This window comes from Myxocyprinus asiaticus, chromosome 15 (assembly GCF_019703515.2).
Source record: "Myxocyprinus asiaticus isolate MX2 ecotype Aquarium Trade chromosome 15, UBuf_Myxa_2, whole genome shotgun sequence".
In the NCBI taxonomy this organism is placed as follows: domain Eukaryota; kingdom Metazoa; phylum Chordata; class Actinopteri; order Cypriniformes; family Catostomidae; genus Myxocyprinus; species Myxocyprinus asiaticus.
In genome coordinates this window covers 28480124-28505121 of record NC_059358.1, presented here as the reverse complement: position 1 = coordinate 28505121, position 24998 = coordinate 28480124, and the positions used below count along the sequence as shown (strand labels likewise).

The 24998-nt window shown below is 38.8% G+C and overlaps 1 protein-coding gene across 3 annotated transcripts in view; it reads right to left on the bottom strand.

Annotated features, from left to right (window-relative positions):
* epn1a (epsin 1a) overlaps positions 1-24792 on the bottom strand; it is a 35286-nt gene extending 10494 nt beyond the window's left edge. Inside the window, exons 1-8 of one of the 3 annotated variants that reach the window (XM_051719948.1) lie at positions 24430-24792; positions 20500-20657; positions 7023-7123; positions 6475-6633; positions 6246-6374; positions 1980-2100; positions 1602-1744; positions 1151-1222 (exon numbers count right to left, since the gene is read on the bottom strand). In XM_051719948.1, coding sequence (XP_051575908.1) covers positions 1151-1222; positions 1602-1744; positions 1980-2100; positions 6246-6374; positions 6475-6633; positions 7023-7091 — 693 coding nt within the window. In that variant the 5' untranslated portion in view covers positions 7092-7123; positions 20500-20657; positions 24430-24792. The remainder of the gene's footprint in view (positions 1-1150; positions 1223-1601; positions 1745-1979; positions 2101-6245; positions 6375-6474; positions 6634-7022; positions 7124-20499; positions 20658-24429) is intronic. The other 2 variants (XM_051719947.1, XM_051719949.1) reach the window with 2 other exon arrangements.
* Positions 24793-24998: the final 206 nt, after the last annotated feature.

The window sequence follows — 24998 nt, the reverse complement described above, 5'->3', positions numbered from 1 at the left end:
TCTTATGTGCCCAATACTTTTGCACAGTACTGCATATAATAAAAAAATATTCAGATAATTAAAATGCATTACATTCTTGTGACAGAAGAGTTAAGCATTGATAAGACAATACAAAAAGCAGCTTTAGAATACAATGTGTTGTTTATTACCATATTATTGAACATAAACCAATCATTGGCATACAGTTCACAGCAATCCATTTTGCAAGCGAATTTGTCAATTAGTTCAAGATTTATTATGAGAGCTTGTTTAAGGACCCGTCAATGTACACCTGCATCAGACAGATGCTTGTTTAGCGTCTCGGGTGCGTTGTGTCATAAAAATAACATTTTTAGGTCACTGTGTCAAGTTAAATATAGTTTAATACTAAGAACACCACATCTTGAGATCCCCTAGTTCAGATTTCCATCAACTGTTTCGAAAGCAAGAACTTAACGCATCGTGTTCTACTGTCTGCTGAAGGGTTGTTTTGTTCTCTGTATTAACTGTGCATTGCCCATACAGCTGAAGTTTCGCTTACTGCCCACTGGAGTAAACAGGTGGTACTACAAGCTTGCATTTCTCAGGAATCTTCCTTATTACGGTCCGGGGACATTGCGATTAATTGCATAAATGTTTGAACGAGTTATTTTTAATAAAATTAAATCGCACTGAATTAACGCGTTAAATCGTCAGCCCTAACATTTTATTATATATATATATATATATATATATATATATATATATATATATATATATACACGTTATTATATTTTAAAAATAACTTTAAACAACTTCTAACTATTGCATCAAAAGCAGAAAATATGTTTTACAAACTCAAAAGACTATGTTTGATTGCAAGCAGAATATGTATTAACATGGTCAGTTACGACATCGCTGGAGCCGTTAAATCAGCTGAAAAGTGGGCCGGTTCTAAGAGAAGTTCTCAGTTCCCCAAGCTGAGCTTTGGCACAGGAACCAGCACCATTTTGGTGGAAAAAGAGGAAAAGATGTTTTGATTGTTTTATGATCACACTGATGGGTACATAAGATCATTGAGGGTCCATTTCAGGCTAATCACTGATTTGTGATTGAACTCTGAAGTGCAAGGAAGAGAATAGTAAAGGAAGGGTTCATCCACTGTGACCTGGAAGAATGTTTGGTCCCTGACCTTTTGGTGAATCTCCTTGCTGACTGTGAGTGCGTAGCGGAGCTCTGCATCTTCCAGAGGGTCAGTGCTAGTCTGAGGGAGTGGGGGGCAGGGTGAGGAGAGGTGTGAGTGATGGATGAAAGGGGAAATGTGCAGAAATTGTGCAGAGGTAGGGCCCTAATTTTGAATGTGTGTTATTATTCTAGATATATCTCTTATTTAACGATGGCAGTTAGGGCAGAAAATAGATTTAGGGAGCTTGAAGATGGCTATAAATAGAAAGCTTTTTTAGTTTATTATTTGCATGTTAGAAAACTTTTTAGTTCTTGGACATTTTTTAAAATTAGTGCTGAACAACAAAAATATATTAAAAAATTCCCATTAGAGCAATATATAGTAATATACAAGTCTCTTTCTGTTTCTGGTACCATCGGAATAGTTTTACATTTTACCTGATTGGCTGAGACTTTACCTGCTCCGCCTCCTCCTTGCTCATAGCAAGTGCCAACTGGAGCTGCAGGTCCTCTTCTCCTGAGCTCTGGGGCCATGCCTGCTCAGCATCTGCTCCCGAGTGCAGTCCTCCCCCTATAGCAGGAGCAGAAGGGGCCGAAGAGGCTAAGGAGGGAGGGGGGGGAGTCAAATGACAGACATTATGATGCATCAATAGATGGTAGAATATTGGTCCCTAAAGTACTTCCAGGGCATATTGCTTGCCAACTTCCACACTTGATCAACGCTGTGAAGTGACTTAGGTGCGCTCAGAGTGTTTATATCGAGACGACAACCACTTTGTGCATCCACCCTTACCCCATATTAGTCCTTCATACTGGAATACACTTCCAGTTCTTACCACTGCTGGTCTGTGCCATCTTCTCTTTGGTCTTGAGTGCATGGATCCTCTCCTCTCGTAGCCTCTCCTCGTCTTTTAGCAGAGTCACCAGCTGCTTGGCCTTTTCCCGTACATTCACACCCTGCGGACACACATGCAATATGCCACCTTACTCATTTTGTATGATCTAAGACACAAAAAGCCTCTTGCAGACACTACTCATAACACAACAAACTAACCAATAACACTTTCTATTAAATCACACTTGAAAACCACTTTGACCTAGGGTATGCTTTGGTTGTCCATCTGCCATTACGCCTTCCACATGGTCGTACGTTCTAGCCTTTAAAAGTATACTCCTGTATGGACGCATTTAATAGGGGTGTAACGTTTCATCGATCTGGATCGATGCATCGATCCAATGACCAACGATCCAATGTTATCGATACACCACGTAAATATCGATAGACCTTTTTAAGATGTACCTTTATTATAATACTCTCATGTCAGCCACATCTGTACGCATTTCCGTCAGGCGATGAAGCAACCTTATTACATTAATTTGACTTTATGAGCACTAAATATGCTTTCATGTGAGACAAGAATGTGCGCAGGGTCTTTGAAGCCAAATTGTGCTCTACTATTCGTGTGTGCGTCAACCAGGCTTCCCGCGAAACGCGAGCTCCAGTGACAGGATCAGTGCGAGCACGTCAACTGGGCGCTCCTTAAAATGCAAGCTCTCGTAACAAACGCAGAGTGGCTCACATGCGTGATTAATTCGGGCTTCCATTGATATCGTTGCACATGCAACTCATTTAAATTTTACATGATAATTTGCTAATTTAAAGTACCATGGAGAAGTTCAACCATGTGAAACATCTTGACAATGCCGACATTCTGAACAGCACTAATGAGGGAAAGAGAAACACCTGCTCAGCTCCAGCTTCAGTTAAAAGACTTTACACATCTACACATCAACACCTTACTAACATTTATCCAAGTTAACTGTAACAGACTTTTTCATTACAACTGTGGAAGTTGTAGCCAAGATAACCATGGATATCACGGATTGTTGGAAACAAGTCATGGGTATGCAAGCACTTTGAATTGGATAAAACTGGAAAAATAAGCTGTAATCAAACGATTGATGGTCACTTGTGTGTGATATTTTTTTATCTGTATAATTTTTTTTAAACATTTGAAGTACCTTATTTTGTTGTGGATGTCCTAATGTGGATACTAATTTGCACTTTTCAGAGAGCTCGAAAAAATATTCAAATTATATTTTGGTTGCATTTGAGGACAACAAATTTTTAATTGTGTAAAATTGGCACATAATATTGGAATATCAATCGCAGGGCCCTGAATCGAATCAAATCGAAATCGTATCGCGGCAGACTTTGAAGTATCAACAAATATTGGATCGCAGGCCAAGAGAATCGATATGAGATCGTATTGTGATGAAACGTCTGATTTACACCCCTAGCATTTAACGCATGCGCAGTACGAATGCTTTGTGATTCTATTTCATACAGTCAACTCCAAGTACATGCGCAGATGGTGCGAGAGGTCACAGAAATTGGGCTGCACGCACACAGTCAGCGTGGACCCTGCTGATGAAATGTACATAAAATTACGTGCATGAGATATTGCGGCAAACGGACAACTGAACCATACTTTCAGCTTTATGTGTAAAGCTATAAAGATTACATTTACATTTAGCAGATGCTTTTATCCAAAGCGACTTACAAATGAGACACATAGCAAGCAATTTGTCATACAAAGTTTAACAACATCTGCAGTACAGGACTGCCAAGTTCTCACAGTTACTGGAGTAGTAGATGCTAGCACAGAAGAAAGAGACAGACAAGGTTTTTTTTTTGTATATTAAGTGCAGGTTAAGTGCAGTAGTGAGTGCAATTAGTGTGGGTTGGTTAAGTGCTCGCAGATCAGATGTGTTTTCAGCTAGTTCTTGAATCTTGAGAAGGTAATAGCAGATTGTGTGGAGGTTAGAAGTTCATTCCACCAAAGAGGAGCAGAGAAAGTGAACGATTGTGAAATAGACTTTGAGCCTGCGTTGCTCATTCATAGACCGTAGAGAGTGAGTTGGAGCATAGACCTGAAGAAGTGAATTGGAGTAAGAGTGTGCGGATCCATTGGCTGTCCTGAAAGCCAGAGTCAAAGCCTTGAATTTGATGCGGGCATCTACAGGTAGCCAGTGGAGTGAAATCAAGAGTGGGATGACATGAGCCCTTTTTGGCGTTCTTGAGTTCTGTCTTGGCAAGGTTGAGCTGAAGGTGTCGTTTCTTCATCCAGGCCGAAATGTCAGAAAAGCAGGCTAGAACGACAGGTAGAGCTGCATATCATCTGCATAGCAGTGGTAGGAAAAGCTATGTGCCTCAATGACCGGTCCAAGTGATGTTGTGTACATCAAGAAGAGGAGGGGTCCAAGCACTGATCCTTGAGAAACCCCAGTGGTCAGCTGGTGTGTCTTGGACACCTCCTCTCCAGGAGACTTTGAATGATCTGCCAGTGAGATATGACTCAAACCATCCAAGTGCAGTTCCTGTGTTGCCCAGGTCAGAGAGGGTGGACAGGAGGATCTTGTGGTTCACTGTGTCAAAGGCAGCAGACAAGTCAAGGAGGAAGATTTGGAGTTAGCTCTCGCCAGTTGCAGGGTTTCAACTACTGACAAGAGGGCAGTCTCTGTTGAGTGTTCAGGAGGTTTAATTCAGGGTTTAAAAAAAAAAAAAAAAAAAGAATCTGACTGCAAACTTTTTTGAAAATTCTGACTGAAAGTCATATTCCTTTAACCAACACTTTATGTAAATAACCGAGACCAATCGCGTTTTAAGGAAAGATGTTTTAGAACAGTTTTTCTATTGCCAGTTTGCATAATTTCAAAGCTGATACTTTTTGCAATGCTTGACACACTTTTTAGTCATACAAATAATCAACCATCTACATAACTTTCCGTGCATATTTATTTATTTATTTATTCAATGTTTTGTTTTAAGTGAACCTCTTAACACTTAACAGAAAAATTAAATAAAACTACTAACAGCTGGTTGGCTGGTTTTAGCTGGCCAGGTTGGTCATGCTGATCTTAGCTGGTCAGGGTGGTCTTAGCTGGTCTCCCAGCCTGACCAGCTAAAAAGTGTTCAAACCCCCTCTGAAACCTGCTAACTGACCAGCCTGGTTAGGCTGGGCAACCTTTCAGCAGGGATGTACAACAGGGGTATGCAACATTTTTGACATGAAGTGACATTTTTAAATTCCCCTGTAAATCCTTGTGCCAAACCTGAAAAAGACAGACAGACAGAAAGAAAAACAGACAGACTCTGTCTATGCAGAACAAAACAACTTTTATAGGGTTACTAAAATGGAGTCTTCATTTCATGTGAGTGATCGATTTTATACATATATTTTAAAATTACTGTTGATTTCACTGAGTAAACATTTGTAATAAGAAAAACAATGAGTGCACCTTTAATTATGTTGATTTGAGAGTCACCGTCTTGTGTATACATGGACCCTGTATTCCAGCTTGATAATCTCAGCGGTAACCATTTATTTACACAAGGCAAGTAAGCTATTGTTCTGAAAGCAGGCTGTCATCTGCTCAACCGCACAGTGCGACCAACGCAAAGCAGATGCGTTATGGTGGATCAAACAATAATTTGCGGACCCCCTGCAGTACCACCACTAACCCCCCTGTTAAAGACCCTTGCAATAGAGGGTATGCACATGATATCACAGTAGGTGGAAGTCACTGCGGTTACACCCACCCAGTGCATACCCTCTATTGAAGGAAATCCATCATAGCGACAGAGAACTTTAATCCCCTTTAAATTTTCTAATGTACACAGCATGAGTGGTGTCACTTATAATGTGTTTATTAACTCTTTTGTCAAAAAGGAATAATTAAACACAAATGACAGGAAATAGTTGAGCTTGTGGTAGTGACAAAAGAAAAATGAGAAGAGCTAGAAATATATTAGGGTGACTGATATATTTGATTTCAAATAAACCCAAGTGGGATTGAAGACTAGGCTGATGTTTTTCTGGTTTAAGTGCAAGTGGGAGATAGGTCTTGATTGAAAGTCGTGGTTTTTGAGCTAAATGCACATATAGACCTTGAGCGATAGATTGTTGCAATGTATGAATCACACATGAGCACCACCACTAACATCCTGAAGGACGCTTCAAAACTAACACTGCGAGTTATCCTTTTATTTCCCTTATTGAGAGAGAAAACACATTTTATTTGTTTGTGTTTAAGTATACCTGGTCCTTGCCATCTCTATCTATGTACTGGAAGTCTTTGAGTGTTTGAACAGCGTAGATGTTTTCCCTGCATTGCTGTGCCACTCGCTCTGAACCCGTCTTTATCAGATACTCCATTAGAGTCATAGCCTAAAAATGAAGAGTAGAAACCACAAGAGCACATTGTTTAAAGCTCCGGTGTAACATTCATATATAATACAAGAACCATTTGCAACAGTGTCGAACTTACTTTATATACATGTCTCCAGTTCTTGCCATGGTCGTTGAGTCTTTTCCAGACCATGCTCATGATCTCTGAGAAGGCCACTACATTGTATGTCAGGTCCGCAATCTCTGACATCAGAGAGCTAGAGGGACCCCATGGGTCATTAGATGTTGCTTCCCTAACCTGGAGAAAGTACAAAGTAATGTTCAATGAACTTTGATTGTGTGTTTGTTCTAAATTTACACTTTTAGCAAGAAATCGAAAGCACACATATGATACCAAGTCAGAAAGGCTACTGCTTGATGCAATAATCAGAGTTTCTTTAGGTATTTTTTGGTTAGTTTCAACCTAAATTTAAATAAACGTGACAAAAATCAATGAATTCCTGCTCCTTTGTGAAACTGCTTACAGTTCCATTCAATTGCTACTTTTCTGAAGGGCCGATTAAGAAAGAATTATCACGAAAATAGGTAGTTGAGCAAAAAGGCTGTTCCAAGGTCATGAAGGAGAGAAAGAGAGGAAAAGAATGTAAAGAGAACATGAGAGCTGGATTGGAAGGGCAAAAGTCTAACCTTTATCTCCGCCTCAGAGTAATTGTGAACAATGTTCTTCACTTGCCGCCGCAATGATGATGTCGACATGGCAACAGGCTGGCTATCAGGTTCTGCTAAATCTGAGAGATTGCAAAACAAGGTCAATAAAACACTAATATAGACAGGTACAAAGTACAATACTGGGCAGGCTAATATACAGTTTTTTTTAAATGGGAGTGTATTGGCTCTGAATTCCAAATGAAATGCAGCGGTAAAGGGATTAACACATGGCAACCCTACACAGGCAGCTCAGGGAATAGAGTAAACATCTTCCAAGTATTTCAAATTAATTTAAATTCTCATTTCTAAGAATGAGCAGGAGGTACCAGCTGCAGGTTTATCAGAACTACCCCAAAAATCCATTTGTCACACCACTGTTTAAAATATCAACCATGTTAGGTCCAGTCTTAGGAGTTTCTTCAACTTTGAGCAATTTCATGTCCCAAAGGACTTTATATATATATATATATATATATATATATATACACACACACATACACACACACACACAGAGTTGAAGTCTTACATACACCTTAGCTAAATACTTTTAAACTTAGTTTTTCACAATTCCTGACATTTAATCATAGAAAACATTCCCTGTCTTAGGTCAGTTAGGATCTCTACTTTATTTTAAGAATGTGAAATGTCAGAATAATAGTAGAGAGAATGATTTCAGCTTTTCTTTCTTTCATCGCATTCCCAGTGGGTCAGAAGTTTACATACAGTGCATCCGGAAAGTATTCACAGCGCTTCACTTTTTCCACATTTTGTTATGTTACAGCCTTATTCCAAAATGGATTAAATTCATTATTTTCCTCAAAATTCTACAAACAATACCCCATAATGACAACGTGAAAGAAGTATGTTTGAAATCTTTGCAAATTTATTTAAAAAAAAAAAAAAAAAAAAAAAAAAAAAATCATGTACATAAGTATTCACAGCCTTTGCCATGACACTCAAAACTGAGCTCAGGTGCATCCTGTTTCCACTGATCATCCTTGAGATGTTTCTACAACTTGATTGGAGTCCACCTGTGGTAAATTCAGTTGACTGGACATGATTTGGAAAGGCACACACCTGTCTATATAAGGTCCCACAGTTAACAGTGCATGTCAGAGCACAAACCAAGCCATGAAGTCCAAGGAATTGTCTGTAGACCTCTGAGACAGGATTGTAACGAGGCACAGATCTGGGGAAGGGTACAGATAAATTTCTGCAGCATTGAAGGTCCCAATGAGCACAGTGGCCTCCATCATCCGTAAATGGAAGAAGTTCGGAACCACCAGGACTCTTCCTAGAGCTGGCCGCCCGGCCAAACTGAGCGATCGGGGGAGAAGGGCCTTAGTCAGGGAGGTGACCAAGAACCCGATGGTCACTCTGACAAAGCTCCAGTGTTTCTCTGTGGAGAGAGGAGAACCTTCCAGAAGAACAACCATCTCTGCAGCACTCCACCAATCAGGCCTGTATGGTAGAGTGGCCAGACGGAAGCCACTCCTCAGTATAAGGCACATGACAGCCCGCCTGGAGTTTGCCAAAAGGCACCTGAAGGACTCTCAGACCATGAGAAACAAAATTCTCTGGTCTGATGAAAGGTCAAACTTGAAAAAAATAAAATTTAAAAAAATAAAAGATGAATATCATATGAGGGTAGGGCTACTAAACATTAGATCTCTTTCTACCAAAGCACTAATTGTAAATGAAATTATTACAGATCATAGTTTGGATGCATTCTGTTTGACTGAAACCTGGCTTAAACCGGATGAATATATTAGTTTAAATGAATCTACTCCCCAAGTTTTTGTTATAAACATGAGCCTCATCTGAAGGGTCGAGGAGGAGGTGTTGCTACAATTTACAGTGAAGTTTTAGATGTTACTCAGAGGACAGGATATAAGTTTGTCTTTTGAACTAATAATGCTTAATGTGACACCGTCAGATATAAATAAAAAAAACTCTGTCGTCTTTTGCCCTTGCTACAGTATATAGATCACCCAGGCCTTATTCTGATTTCCTTGGTGAATTTGCTCATTTTTTTTCTGATCTTGTAGTTACTGTAGATAGAGCTTTAATTGTTGGTGACTTCAACATTCACATAGATAATGAAAATGACACATTGGAATTAGCATTTATCGATATTCTCAACTATCTTGGAGTCAGACAAAATGTGACAGTACCAACTCATTGCCATATTCATACGCTAAAATTAATTCTGTCATATGGAGTTGATACTGATACTATAGAAATTCTACCGCAGAGCGATGACATCTCAGATCATTACCTCGTCTCTTGTATGCTGCGATCAGCTAATGTTACTCAATCAACACCACGCTATCGTTCAGGTAGAACTATTCTTTCGACCACTAAAGATAGCTTCACTAATAATCTTCCAGATCTATCTCATACACTCAATAAGCCCCAAAGTCTAGAAGAACTTGATGGAATAACAGAAAATATAAATACAGTCTTCTCTAGCACTCTTGATAGACTGTCGCCCCCCTTCGATTAAAGAAAATTAAAGAAAAAAGCCCCACACCATGGTACAATGATCACACTCATGCTCTCAAGAAATCAGCTCAGAAAATGGAGCACAAATGGAAAAATACAAAATTAGAGGTATTTCGCAGTGTATGGAAAGATAGTGTCTGTAGCTACAGACAGGCACTAAAAGCTGCCAGGTCTGCATAATTTAGCAAACTCATAGAAAATAACCACAACAATCCTAGGTGTTTATTCAGTACTGTAGCTAAATTGGTTAGGAATAAAGCCTCGACTGAACAAGATATTCTTTTGCAGCACAATAGTAATGATTTCATGAATTTCTTTACTGATAAAATTGAAATAATCAGAAATAAAATTGGAATTATGCAATCATCTGTCACAGTACCTCAGAAAACAGTGTCTCATAATTTTCCTCACGTGCAACTTCAATCCGGATGAACTTCAAAGACATTAGTCATTAATCTTACAGTTCTTACAAAATCTTTATTTAAACACTGACCCTTAACACTTACTTAGTTTGATAATTTTAAACCATGACTTGCACTATACATTATTAAGTAATATCAGCATTATATTCATGATGTTAGCCAGAGGGGAACTGGCCCCCACAGTGAGCCTGGTTCTCCCAAGGTTATTTTTCCTCCATTAACCAACATCTTATGGAGTTTTGTGTTCCTTGCCACAGTCACCTTTGGCTTGCTCACTGGGTTTCTTTAATTATTATTTAATTAAATATTTTTAAACACAATTCACAATCGTATTTTATCAAACTACACAATGATGACTCTAAGATTTATAGATATTACAGTTTCATTTTCTGTTAATGCATGATTTTCTGTAAAGCTGCTTTGAAACGATGTGTGTTGTGAGAGGTGCTATACAAATAAAAATGACTCAACTTGACTTGTCTACCTGTTTCCTCCAGCATCTTCACAAGGTCCTTTGCTGTTGTTCTGGGATTGATTTGCACTTTTCGCACCAAACTACATTGATTTCTATGAGACAGAAAGCATCTCCTTCCTGAGGGTATGTGGTCCCATGGTGTTTATACTTGTGTACAACTGTTTGTACAGATGAACGTGATACCTTCAGAAGTTTGGAAATTGCTCCAAAGGATGAACCAGATTTGTGGAGGTCCACAGTTTTTTTTCTTAGGTCTTGGCTGATTTCTTTTGATTTTCCCATGATGTCAAGCAAAGAGGCACTGAGTTTGAAGGTAGGCCTTAAAATACATCCACAGGTACACCTCCAATTGACACCAATTAGCCTATCAGAAGCTAATTGGCTAATTGCCTAAAGGCTTGACATCATTTTCTGGAATTTTTCAAGCTGATTAATGGCACAGTTAACTTGGTGCATGTACATTTCTGATCCACTGGAACTGTGAAATAGTCAATTAAAAGTGAAACAATCTGTCTGTAAACAATTGTTGGAAAAATTACTTGTGTCATGCACAAAGTAGACAGAAAAAATACAGTTTGCCGATATGAAATCTGTGAAGTGGTTAAAAAATGAGTTTTAATGACCTAAGTGTATGTAAACTTCTGACTTATATATATATCTCACACACACACACACACACACACATTGATCAGCCACAACATTAAAACCACCTGCCTAATATTGTGTAGGTCCTAGTCGTGTCGCCAAAACAGCGACAACTCGGATCTTAGAATAGCATTCTGAGATGCTATTCTTCTCACCACAATTGCGGTTATCCAAGTTACCGTAGACTTTGTCAGTTCAAACCTGTCTGGCCATTCTCTGTTGACTTTATCATCAACAAGGTATTTCCGTCCACAAAACTGCTGCTCATTGGATGTTTTTTGTTTTTGGCACCATTCGGAGTAAATTCTAGAGACTGTTGTGTGTCAAAATCCCAGGAGTTACAGTTATCAGCAGTTACAGAAATACTCAAACCAGCCCATCTGGCAGCAACAATCACCCATGCAATTATCTAATTAGCCAATCGTGTGGCAGCAGTGCATAAAATCATTCAGATATGGGTCAGGAGCTTCAGTTAATGTTCACATCAACCATCAGAATGGGGAAAAATGTGATCAGTTATTTGGAATGTGGCATGATTGTTGGTGCCAGACGGGCTGGTTTGAGTATTTCTGTAACTGCGTGTGTGTGTGTGTGTGTGTGTGTGTGTGTGTGTGTGTGTGTGTGTGTGTGTGTGTGTGTGTATGTATACATGTATGTATGTATGTATGTATGTATGTATACACACACGCACACACGCACGCACGCGGCCAAAAGTTTGGAATAATGTACAGAATCGGAAGGAAGGAAATTGGTATTTTAATTCACCAAATTGACATTCAACTGATCACAAAGTATAGTCAGGATATTACTAATGTAAAAAACAGCACCATCACTATTTGAAAAAAGTCATTTATCAAATCTAGACAGGCCACATTTCTAGCAGCCATCACTCCAACACCTTATCCTTGAGTAATCATGCTAAATTACTAATTTGGTACTAGAAAATCACTTGCCATAATATCAAACACAGTTGAAAGTTATTTGGTTTGCTAAATGTAGCTTAACATCATCTTTGTGTTTGTTTTTGAGTTGCCACAGTATGCAATAGACTGGCATGTCTTAAGGTCAACATTAGGTCAAAAAAAAAAAAAAAAAAAAAGAAACAGCTTTCTCTAAAACTCGTCAGTCAATCATTGTTTTGAGGAATGAAGGCTATACAAGATTGAAATTGCCAAAAAACTGAAGATTTCATAAAAAGGTGTACACTACATTCTTCAAAGACAAAGGACAACTGGCTCTAACAAAGGCAGAAAGAGATGTGGAAGGCCAGATGTACAACTAAACAAGAGGATAAGTACATCAGAGTCTCTAGTTTGAGAAATAGATGCCTCAAATTTCCTCAGCTGACAGCTTCATTGAATTCTACCCGCAAAACACCAGTTTCATGTACAACAGTAAAGAGAAGACTCAGGGGTGCAGGCCTTATGGGAAGAATTGCAAAGAAAAAGCCACTTTTGAAACAGAAAAAAAAAAGAAAAGGTTAGAGTGGGCAAAGAAACACAGACATTGGACAACAGATAATTGGAAAAGAGTGTTAGGGATCTTAACCCCATTGAGCTTTTGTGGGATCAGCTAGACTATAAGGTGCATGAGAAGTGCCCGACAAGACAGCCACATCTATGGCAAGTGCTACAGGAAGCGTGAGGTGAACTGTCACCTGAGTATCTGGACAAACTGACAGCTAGAATGCCAAGGATCTGCAAAGCTGTCATTGCTGCACATGGAGGGTTTTTTGATGAGAACTCTTTGAAGTAGTTTAAGAACATTTTTTTCAAATTGTAATAGTAATTTGTCATGTTATTAATGTCCTGACTATACACTGTGATCAGTGATCACCACTTTGGTGAATAAAAGTACACATTTCTTTCCATAAGAGCAAAATCTGTACATCATTCCAAACTTCTGGCCGCAAGTGTGTAAAAAAAAATAAAAAAATAATTTATTTATTTATATATATATATATATATATATATATATATATATATATATATATATACACAGTTGAAGTCAGAAGTTTACATACACTTAGGTTAAAGTCATTAAAACTCTTTTTTTTTTTACCACTCCACAGATTTAATATTAGCAAACTATAGTTTTGGCAAGTCGTTTAGGACAGGGGTCTCCAAACTTTTTTGCACCACGGACCAGTTTCATTTTGAAAACATTCTCGCAGACTTTATTTTAATGTTAATAAAAGTTATTATAAAGCAATATCTATGGTTTAAAGTGAAGAAAGTATGTGGGTTCTTTTCTGAAATATCGGCAAAACAAGTTTAAACTTGGTTCAATGAGCCTGTATGATTATGTCGGACATGTAACAGGTTGACGAATACACATCCTCACATGTTTAACATGCTTCCAAAGCCTAAGAAATGTGATATATAAAAATAAAAACTACCACTAGACATGCAATATGTGCAATATGTGTCTTTATTGCTTAAATTATTAACCCACATACAATGATATTCTTAATTCAGTATGATCATATTCCATATCAAAATTTAACAGCTGTTTCAATTGAACAATATTATTTACTGCATTCAAAATAAATGCAAAGACATCATTTTCACAGTATGACATTATTTTTATTAACTTATCTTTCACAAACAGTAGTCCATGTTCTGTGGTGGTGGAGACGGGATCTGTTCCTCCTGTTATATTGTATATGGTGGTCTTGATCAGATAAGATCATTGTTAGATCATATTTGACCCCATATCTGTCACAGTGACAGCACTTTGGAAATGAAAAATAGCCGTTTGCAGTCAGAGTTTGCGTGATTTCTTCGTAAAAAAGTTAATATTCACCAACAGCTGCAGCGGGTCAACTGGGTCTAATAGAGCAGATGCGGTAACAATGACGGTGACCCGTGAAATATCATAATTTATTTTTCCTGATGCAACGATCTGGTGGAAATTTAAAGAAGCCCTAATCTCCAATAATCTGTGGAAAACGGGGTGTTTCAACCCCAAAAACAGCGCAATTTGAGCGAAGCGACCACAGACAGCAGTTCTTTTCTGGGCAACCAAAAGAACCAGGAAAGGGCAGGGCAGAGCATTTGTTTGTAAACAGTAACTTCATCTACAGGAAGAGTGGAACCAATGTTTTCTGAAAACACACCTTTTAAGTCAATATGGATAGTGCCTCATAAAGGGCAAAGGGCGTATATCTGTGCTGCACAGAAATTTTTCCCAGAACATTCTCGCGAACCGGTAGCAACTCTTCCACGACCCAGGGGTTGGGGACCTCTGGTTTAGGACATCTACTTTGTGCATGACGAGTAATTTTTCCAACAATTGTTTACAGACAGATTGTTTTACTTTTAATTGATTATATCACAATTCCAGTGGGTCAGAAGTTTACATACACTAAGTTAACTATGCCTTTAAGCAGCTTGGAAAATTCCAGAAAATTATGTCAAGTCTTTAGACAATTAGCTTCTGATAGGAGGTGTACAGAATTGGAGGTGTACCTGTGGATATTTTTTAAGGCCTACCTTCAAAATTCAGTGCTTCTTTGCTTGACATCATGGAAAAAATCAAAAGAAATCAGCCAAGACCTCAGAAAAAGAATTATGGACCTTCGCAAGTCTGGTACATCCTTGGGAGCAGTTTCCAAATGCCTGAAGGTACCATGTACAAACAATAGCACGCAAGTATAAACACCATGGGACCAAGCGGCTATCATACCGCTCAGGAAGGAGACGCATTCTGTCTCCTAGAGATGAACGTAGTTTGGTGCGAAAAGTGCAAATCAATCCCAGAATAACAGCAAAGGACCTAGTAAAGATGCTGGAGGAAACAGGTAGACAAGTATCTATATCCACAGTAAAACGAGTCCTATATCGACATAACCTGAAAGGCTGCTCAGCAAGGTAGCCGCCACTGCTCCAAAACTGCCATAAAAAAGCCAGACTATAGTTTGCAAGTGTCATGGGGACAAAGATCTTACTTTATGGAAAAATGTCATCTGGTCTAATAAAACAAAATTTGAATTGTTTGGCCATAATGACCATTGTTATGTTTGGAGGAAAAAGGGTGAAGCTTGCATGCCAAAGAACACCATCCGAACCGTGAAGCATGGGGATGGCAGCATCATGTTGTGGGGATGCTTTGCTGCAGGAGGGACTGGTGCACTTCACAAAATAGACTGCATCATGAGGAAAGAAAATTACATGGATATATTGAAGCAACATCTCAAGACATCAGCCAGGAAGTTAAAGCTCGCTCGCTAATGGGTCTTCCAAACGGACAATGACCCCAAGCATACCTCCAAAGTTGTGGCAAAATGGCTTAAGGACATCAAAGTCAAGGTACTGGAGTGGCCATCACTAGGCCCTGACCTCAATCCGATAGAAAATTTGTGGGCAGAACTAAAAAAGCATGTGCGAGCAAGGAGGCATACAAACCTGACTCATTTACACCAGTTCCGTCTGGAGGAACTTATTATGAGAAGCTTGTGGAAGGCTACCCAAAATATTTGACCCAAGTTAAACAATTTAAAGGCAATGCTACCAAATACTAACAAGGTGTATGTAAACTTCTGACCCACTGGGAATGTGATGAAAGAAATAAAAGCTGAAATAAATCATTCTCTCTACTAAATATTCTGACATTTCACATTCTTAAAATAAAGTAGTGATCCTAACTGAGCTAAGGGAATGTTTCAGAAATTGTGAAAAACTGAGTTTAAATGTATTAAACAGAAGTCACGGTTCGGTACATACCTCGGTTTTTGGGTCACGGTTCAATACAAGTTCGGTACAACAGGAAAAAGCAAAAAATCCCAAATGCTAGGTTTCTTTTCATTTATTTTGAACAGACAGTAGTGCAAATTACAGTTTGTTCCACCTAGCGGCCTTTAGTCCCCCCTGAGGTAATTGGTACAGTACAGCCTCCTTTAGTGTATTAAGCACTAAGCAGTAAACAGAATGCACTCTTGCATAGGCCATATTTGTTTTGTAGGGTTGATAAAACACAAAAGGTATTTGGTCACAATCAGCTACAAAACTGAAAAGCATATCTTGTGTTATAAAAGTACAAAATAAATAGAATAATGAAAAATAAAACTTGTGCATTAGGAGAAGCCATTCTTGTTTTGGGTTGATGCATAAATGGTCTTCTTCTTCTGCTCTTTTTCCTGTTGTGGCGGTTAGCAAACAGCGTTGCATTACCGCGCGTGCCCCTTTCTGGATTGGAGAGGATTGCCGGTGACTGACTCAGATGTATTCTTCGTCTGATTGCATGCACCGAACCGTGACGTCAGTACTGTGACGGTTCGGGACGAATACATGTACCATTACACCCCTAATATATATACAGTTGTGCTCAAAAGTTTGCAGAAATTTTGAAATTTTGCCATTGATTTTGAAAATAGGACTGATCATGCAAAAAAAAAACTGTCTTTTAAGGATAGTGATCATATGAAGCCATTTATTATCACATTGTTGTTTGGCTCCTTTTTAAAATCATAATGATAACAGAAATCACCCAAATGGCCCTGATCAAAAGTTTACATACCCTTGAATGTTTGGCCTTGTTACAGACACACAAGGTGACACACACAGGTTTAAATGGCAATTAAATGTTAATTTCCCACACCTGTGGCTTTTTAAATGCAATTAGTGTCTGTGTATAAATAGTCAATGAGTTTGTTAGCTCTCACATGGATGCACTGAGCAGGCTAAACACTGAGCCATGGGGAGCAGAAAAGAACTGTCAAAAGACATGCGTAACAAGGTAATGGAACTTTATAAAGATGGAAAAGGATATAAAAAGATATCCAAAGCCTTAAAAATGCCAGTCAGTACTGTTCAATCTCTTATTAAGAAGTGGAAAATCCGGGGATCTCTTGATACCAAGCCAAGGTCAGGTAGACTAAGAAAGATTTCAGCCACAACTGCCAGAAGAATTGTTTGGGATACAAAGAAAAACCCACAGGTAACCTCAGGAGAAATACAGGCTGCTCTGGAAAAAGACAGTGTGGTTGTTTCAAGAAGCACATTATGACGATACTCGAACAAAATGAGCTGCATGGTCGAGATGCCAGAAAGAAGCCTTTACTGTGCCAATGCCACAAAAAAGCTCGGTTACAATATGCCCGACAACACCTTGACACGTCTCACAGCTTCTGGCACACTGTAATTTGGAGTGATGAGACCAAAATAGAGTTTTGCTTGGAGAGGGGTCAACAAGGCCTATAGTGAAAAGAATACCATCCCCACTGTGAAGCATGGTGGTGGCTCACTGATGTTTTGGGGGTGTGTGAGCTCTAAAGGCACAGGGAATCTTGTGAAAATTGATGGCAAGATGAATGCAGCATGTTATCAGAAAATACTGCCAGACAATTTGTATTCTTCTGCACGAAAGCTGCGCATGGGACGCTCTTGGACTTTCCAGCACGACAGTGACCCTAAGCACAAGGCCAAGTTGACCCTCCAGTGGTTACAGCAGAAAAAGGTGAAGGTTCTGGAGTGGCCATCACAGTCTCCTGACCTTAATATCATTGAGCCACTCTGGGGAGATCTCAAACATGAGGTTCATGCAAGACGATCAAAGACTTTGCAAGACCTGGAGGCATTTTGCCAAGACGAATGGGCAGCTATACCACCAGCAAGAATTTGGGACCTCATAGACAACTATTACAAAAGACTGCACGCTGTCATTGATGCTAAAGGGGGCAATACACAGTATTAAGGACTAAGGGTATGCAGACTTTTGAACAGGGGTCATTTCATTTTTTTCTTTGTTGCCATGTTTTGTTTTATGATTGTGCCATTCTGTTATAACCTACAGTTGAATATGAATCCCATAAGAAAGAGATGTGTTTTGCCTGCTCACTCATGTTTTCTTTAAAAATGGTGCATATATTACCAACTCTCCAAGGGTATGCAAACTTTTGAGCACAACTGTGTGTGTATATATATATATATATATATATATATATATATATATATATAGAAGGTCACATTAAAACTGACTTACAACCTATTTACCAGACCTTTATGCCTTTTATGTATAGATTTTATTTTAAGCTTTCAATATTTTCATAAAATAAATATGAAAATTCATTATAAAAAATAAAAATTATAAAAGGGGTCATGTCATGAGAAATCAAATTTTCCTTGATATTTTGAGGAGAGGTTGTTGTACTATAAAAACGTTCTGTAAGGTTCAGAACTCAAAACTTCCTCTCCTGTCCAAAAAGAGCATTTATTGTTTCCACTCTGCAAAAACAACTCCAAGAAACTTTATTTTGGCCGAAATGAACACATCAGGAGATTCAAGATACACACTGTCCCATATTTAAGCAGTGAATGTATCGAGGGAGACCCCTCCTCATGTCAACTAGCGAATCATTTGAGGGAAATCACAGTATGTTTATTGGAACCAGGAGATCAGACACCAGACCTACAGCTAGATACACATTTATTAACCCTTCATATTCACAGCTCGACAATCATTACAGTGGCCATGCCTTAAAGGTGGAGTAAGCGATTCCTGAGAAAGACTGTTGATATTTGAACTCAACAGCCAAACAAACACAACAACTGGGCTAGCTGACCAAAAGACAAATATGGTGGAATCCGGTGCATCTGCTGCCTAAGGGTAAGTTAGCCTCAATAAGTGGAAGCAGTTTTTAACGCTATGAAAATTCAGGTGGCATATGTTTTTTTGTAGTAATGTAAAAAGTGTTACAATAACCCTGTCAATAGGTGTGGAAGCAAAATACTTATCTTAGCCAAAGTCTAAGCCGAGGACAAACTTATGCATCGATAACATTATCGCTATTAATTTCAACAGTAACAGTAACAGTTTATTGCCATTTCTAAAAGAACAAGGAACAAAATAACATGGCAGGGTAATATCTCTGACTTTTAGATTTTCTTGTTACTATGGTGTAATTCCACAGAAGAGCACATAGACGGTGCGAGTGACGTTACACAAGCGAAGATGTGTAATTCCAAGGGAAAGAATGTGTGGCCTGCCGTAGCAAGTAAAACATTTTTATACCAATTTGGCAAGGTAATTTCTACGAGGTTATTTACGTTTCATTACTGTCATGGTGTAGCTCCGTTCCTCGTGGGCGAGGACGTGGAAGAGGCAGAGCAGCCGGCAGAAACAGAGGAAGAGGCACAACAACAGTATATCTTGGTTCTGTGAAACATAGCAAAACTAATGTTACCCACCTATCAAGCAGAAACAGAGCAACCTCTGCATCCATCTTCAGGCCTTTCAGCTCTCGCAGGTCTGTCCACCGTTGGAAAGCCTCTCCATTGTTTACGTGGCTCTTAGCCCTTGCCTGATCATACCCCTTCTTTTTCATTTTATATTCGTCTGACCTTTTTCTCTTGGGCTGTTTCTTGGACATCTCTCCTGCTTGGAGTTCAGCAAGTTAGCATTAGCCAGATATACCAACCCTCTTCTTCTTCTAATGAATTTCCCTCTCACTCACTGCCCATTTCCCCCATCTCCCCTACTCTCTCTTCCCCCCATCCTGTGCACAAGCACAAACTGCCCCCTGTTGATGGTTAGCTGGAATAGTGTTGTGTGGTTCGGTCCAATCCACTTTGTTTATTTTCTCATTTACAGAGCCAGGGCTGTGTACAAACACCGGATTTTTTTTGCCAGCGCACACACAGAACGGACAGTTAGCAGACCGTGAAGTGATACTCGTGGAATTAGACAAAAAATGTATTGGATTAAAATGAGTTACTCCACCTTTAAAGAAGTATACAGAAACCAAGCGTTTTAAGACAGACAGCCAGAGACAGGATGGAAAAAGGTCATGTAATACTTTGACTGTTTTGAATCTCAAGGAAGAAAATAAAACTACATTTTAAAAAAGCATGACATGACTCTTTTCAATGATTAAAACTATGATATTCTAAAAACAAAGGAAGAAATAAACAAAAATATTATTATGTGAAAATGATTTCCAAAATTTCTCAAAAATGACAACAGTCCCACAGTTTAGAAAAAGTATGTTTGGAGAAAAGAAAGAAAAATCAGGGTAATATTGACTTTTTGTTTTTTATTGGGTGTTATTTCCAATCAAACTGTAATCACAGTTTTACAAAAAGTGTAAAAAATGTATTCAATGGTGTGTGTGTAAGAAATGTAATAAAGCCTTTATCAAATAGCTCCAGAAAGGAAATTGATGGAAAATGACCAGAAATTATTAATGACATATATATTAGGCTAAATACTGCAAAACTTGTCAGCTTAGCTGGTTGTGAGTGCATGGCACTCATTGAAGCTCTGCTAAAGGTTACCAGTAATGTTCACCCACTGAACCCATAACAGCACAGCCCTGGAGATTCCCCAATCTACAAAGCACTATAGTAAAAACAAATGCATCTGATGACGTGTGAGTCTGGCTCCAAGAGGTGTGTACGGCTGTGAAGCATACCTGGGAGTGTCGGTCTCTCTCCCCCCCTCTCTGTCTCTCTCTGCGTACGTGCTCAAGTCAGGGTCACAGAGCTCTCAGTGTTTTGCCTGTCCACTGTTCCAAACCTCCGCACGGCCACATCGGGGCCCAGAGGCACAGATTTAGGGGTGAAATAACAACTGCAAGGAAAGACACAGAAAGAGCCATTGGGAGAGTTTAGATGGGTAGTACAGTATAACAAGCAATGACATCACACAGGGATGAAAGCTGGCACAGCATTACATAGGCTTAAATACACAATAGACATTCAATTCTACTCTTTCCCACAATAGCGAGAACATTTTAAGAGCAGGCAGTGCCTGAAGGCAGTACAGGGAACAGTTTACAACACATTGCTCATCTGTAACATTAGTTAGGTGTAGGCCTACAGTGAAACTGTAATACGCTGTAGTGCCACACCTGCTATGAATCTATAAAAACACATTTTTACTACTAAAGGGAGATTAATCACTTGAATCAAGATGAAAACACAAACCACATTAAACTTAAACACAAACATTATTGCATAAGGTAAAAGTGAGTCATAAATATCCACTAAGCACTCTTGTCTATTACAGGAATCCCAGGTTTATGACTTTCTTTCTTATGTGGAACACAAATTAAATTTTTTAGAAGAATATTTCAGCTTTGTAGGTCCATAAAATGCAAGCGAATGGTGAACAAAACTTTCCAAAAAGCACATAAAGGCATCATGAAAATAATTCGTACAACTCCTGTGGTTTAATCCATGTCTTCTGAAGTAATCTAATCGGTTTTAGATTAAAACAGACCAAAATATAACTGCTATTTCACTGTACATCTTATAACCAAATAACCTAGCACACCAGAAAAATAGATGGTAGGTGAGTAGGACATACTATGGTAAAGTTAAAAATAAATAAATAATTTAAAAAAAGGGGGAAAAAAATCCTGCATAGTGCATGCAACGAATATCACAAAACTTTTTTTGTGACGTTTCGGTCACACGACCCTCGTCAGGCACTTACGTAATATAAATGTCTGATGAAGATAGTGTGACCAAAACGTTGCAATAAAAGTTTTGTAATATTCTTTGCAAGCAATGGTAGTGTGCAAGATTTTTTTTCTTTTTTTTTTTACTTTACTGTACATCTTGCCATTGCAGTCTTTAGGCATGATCTTGATTTCAAGCGTGATAACACTTCCTAATGCTTGACGCATGCAAAGAGCGTTAGATGGCGCTAGGAGTTGTAATCGAGCTTGAAATTATGATTGCCAAGGTGTCTGCTGATGAATCTATTTATAGTAAAAAAGGAGTTAAATTTTGGTTTGTTCTCACCCAAAAATGATTACATTACTTCAGAAGACATGGATTAAACCACTGGAGTCATATTGATTACTTTTATGCTGCCTTTATGCACTTTTTGGAGCTTCAAAGTTTTGGTCACCATTCAATTGTCTTGTATGGACCAACAGAGTGGAGATATTCTTCTAAAAATATTTGTTTGTGTGCAGCAGCAGAAAGTCAAACATATCTGCACAAAAAACTGTCATGTATTTGTAAAACATCAAAATTTATCAGAAATGCTCTGTTTGGTGCAGCTTCTCCTTTAAGACTTGACAGCCCACTGTTATCATTGGCTCTCTGCTCTTGGGGCCTCATGTATAGAACTCTGCATAGATTTCACCCTTAAAAGTATGCATAAACACAGGAGTCGGATTTTGCATATGCACAAAAAAAAAAAAATAATAATAATAATAATAATTTTACATCAGAACCTGCACACAATTCCCTTTATAAATTCCATCTAGTGGGAAGACTGCACTTAAATGCATGTGATTTATTCCCTACCCCGTCTCCTCCCAAAAATAACCATATATGGAGCGTAGAGTACAACGCCTGTTTTTAGCTCATTTACATACAGTTACCATATGCATATCACCATCCAGACACATGACTACTGCATTTAATGGTATGAGAATCTATGAACACAGGAGATCATTTTTCCTCCTTTTTCTCAGAACGAAATTTGCATTGAAGAACAGTTGTGTACAGAAGTACAGAATTTGCAGGTAAAAGATCGGGATGTGCAAAACTACCAATTTAAAACTAATTATTGACTAGTCGGTGTGTTGTCTGAGCTATTAGTCGACTTATAAGTGTTAAGGAACCCATAAGGCTGCATTATGTCCAAGTTACCCAATCAGACGTGTTTCATAGGGATATACGGAGGCTAAGCACAGCCATTTAACAGGGTAACTTACTGATATTCAACAATGAAATAGGCTAAATAACTATAACCTCTTATCCCACAAAACTATCAAAGTAAGTAAAGTAAGAAACATGAAAAGCTCCAATACAGATTGCCTCAAAACCGTTTATGCGCATCCCGGACGTTGAATGACGCGCATCAACGTGCTTATGCGCATCTCGGACACAGACGACACGCTTCAAGCAAGCAGAGCACTTGAAGTCACATAGCGATCGGCTCCACATTCAGAAGTGCACAACTGTTAGATTATACATAATTTTGGGGGTGCGACATGTAGTTCACAGCCTCCAACAGTTTGAAGCCCTTTTTACAGCTAAACTATTTATTAAAGCAGTGCCAGACAGAATCTGTAAAATGACCCTTGACAAATAGCTATTCTTCAAAACACCTCACAAATAAACCTGTGGATTATGCATAGTAACAGAAACATTAAAGGGATAGTTCACCCAAAAATGAAAATTCTCTCATCATTTACTCACTCTCATGCCATCCCAGATACTAACTTACTTTCTTCTACTGAACACAAATTAAGATTTTTAGAAGGATATTTCAGCTATGTAGATCCATACAATGCAAGTGAATGGGTGCCAAACTTTTGAAGTTCCAAAATGCACATAACAGCAGCATAAAAGTAATTCACAAGACTCCAGGGGATACATTTCTATCTTCTGAAGTGATATGATAGGTGTGGGTGAGAAAAAGATCAATATTTAAGTCATTTTTTACTTTCACTCTCTACTTTCACTTTTACTTTTTTTTTTTTTTTTTTGGTGTTTACATTCTTCATGCATATTGCCTCCTACTGGGCAGGGAGGAGAATTTATGATATAAACTGACTTAAATACTGATCTGTTTCCAATTCACACCTATAATTTCTCTTTTAAATTCCTCATGTCATGACCCCATTAATGTTATTTTAGGCAAACGTACAACAATGCACTTCCTCTCAGTAATGTCAGTCAACACAGTAACAGGAGGTGATAATGTGTAAGTCATGATAGGATGTATTAATAAGCAGCACAGTTACATAAGGCTTTGACCAGATAAAAGTCCCACAGCCACATTGAGGATCCCAAGAGCAAAGTCCCAAAGTCTAAGTTAGACAACAGATCTTTCAATCTCTATTCACATCACAACTGCTGGTTTGCTAAATAAATAGCACAGAATGTGTGAAACATGCTATTCAGTCGTCAACATGTGGCTTCCAAAACAACACTTGCTCAGAGGTGATAACCAAGGTTTAAAATGACATCATGAACTTATCTGACAACTGTTGCCTAGGAATGTGTGCGCGCGCGCGTGTGACTGAATTCAGATACATGCTCAGAAATCTGACAGTTAGTTAACCATCCGATCTGACAATATTGCATAAAATGTATCTTTGTCTGAGCAGATGAGAGTGAGGTTAGTTGAACAGTGTCCTGTGCTATCATACAACAGCACAACCCCTCTCCAGACCTCCACCCAGCTATCAGAACAGACTTACAAGAACAGATCCAAACTAACAGAACAGAATTGCACCATATATTCCCAGCGATTAGACAACACTGCATAAGTAACTTCAGCACACAGCAACCTCTCTGCAGTTCAGGGCGGCTCAAACTGATAGAAAGTGATCAATGCCAAGTCAACCAGAGATCAGCTAGCTGAGGCTACTTACCGATGAGCTCCCGTACTCTCTCTCAAACACGATCAGGCGGAAAGCGAGAAAGCAGAGTAGGTGTAGTGAAGACGGGAGGGTGGGAGAAGAGGATGGTGTTGCCGTTGTCTCTGTCACGGTGCTGAATTAAAAACACTCATTTAGAGATGAGCGCGCGGCACTATGCTAACTGAACTCATAAAGGGACGCGCGTGAGTATGTGACAGAGAGACGCGATAGTGATTCTCCTTAACAACTACCACCTCTCGAGTTCTGTTCGTCGTATAAATATATACCGTGTCATGTAACTGATTTTAATAATAACATGGAGCAACTTTGTGAAATATCGTCTGGACTGACCCTGCTGTTGCTCGGATGGTGCGAGGAGATGGCGGCACTTCCGCTTCCGTTTCCCAGCAGCCGGACCGACCGCGCCCCCTTGCGCGCTCCCTGATTTGAATATTTATGAGCGGTGATGATGATTTTACCATAATAAAGATTTTCCTTCATAATAAAGACTTTAAAATGTTCCCGTATCTAATGGCAGTGTATAACAATATCTGGATAAATATAAATTAATATGATAATAA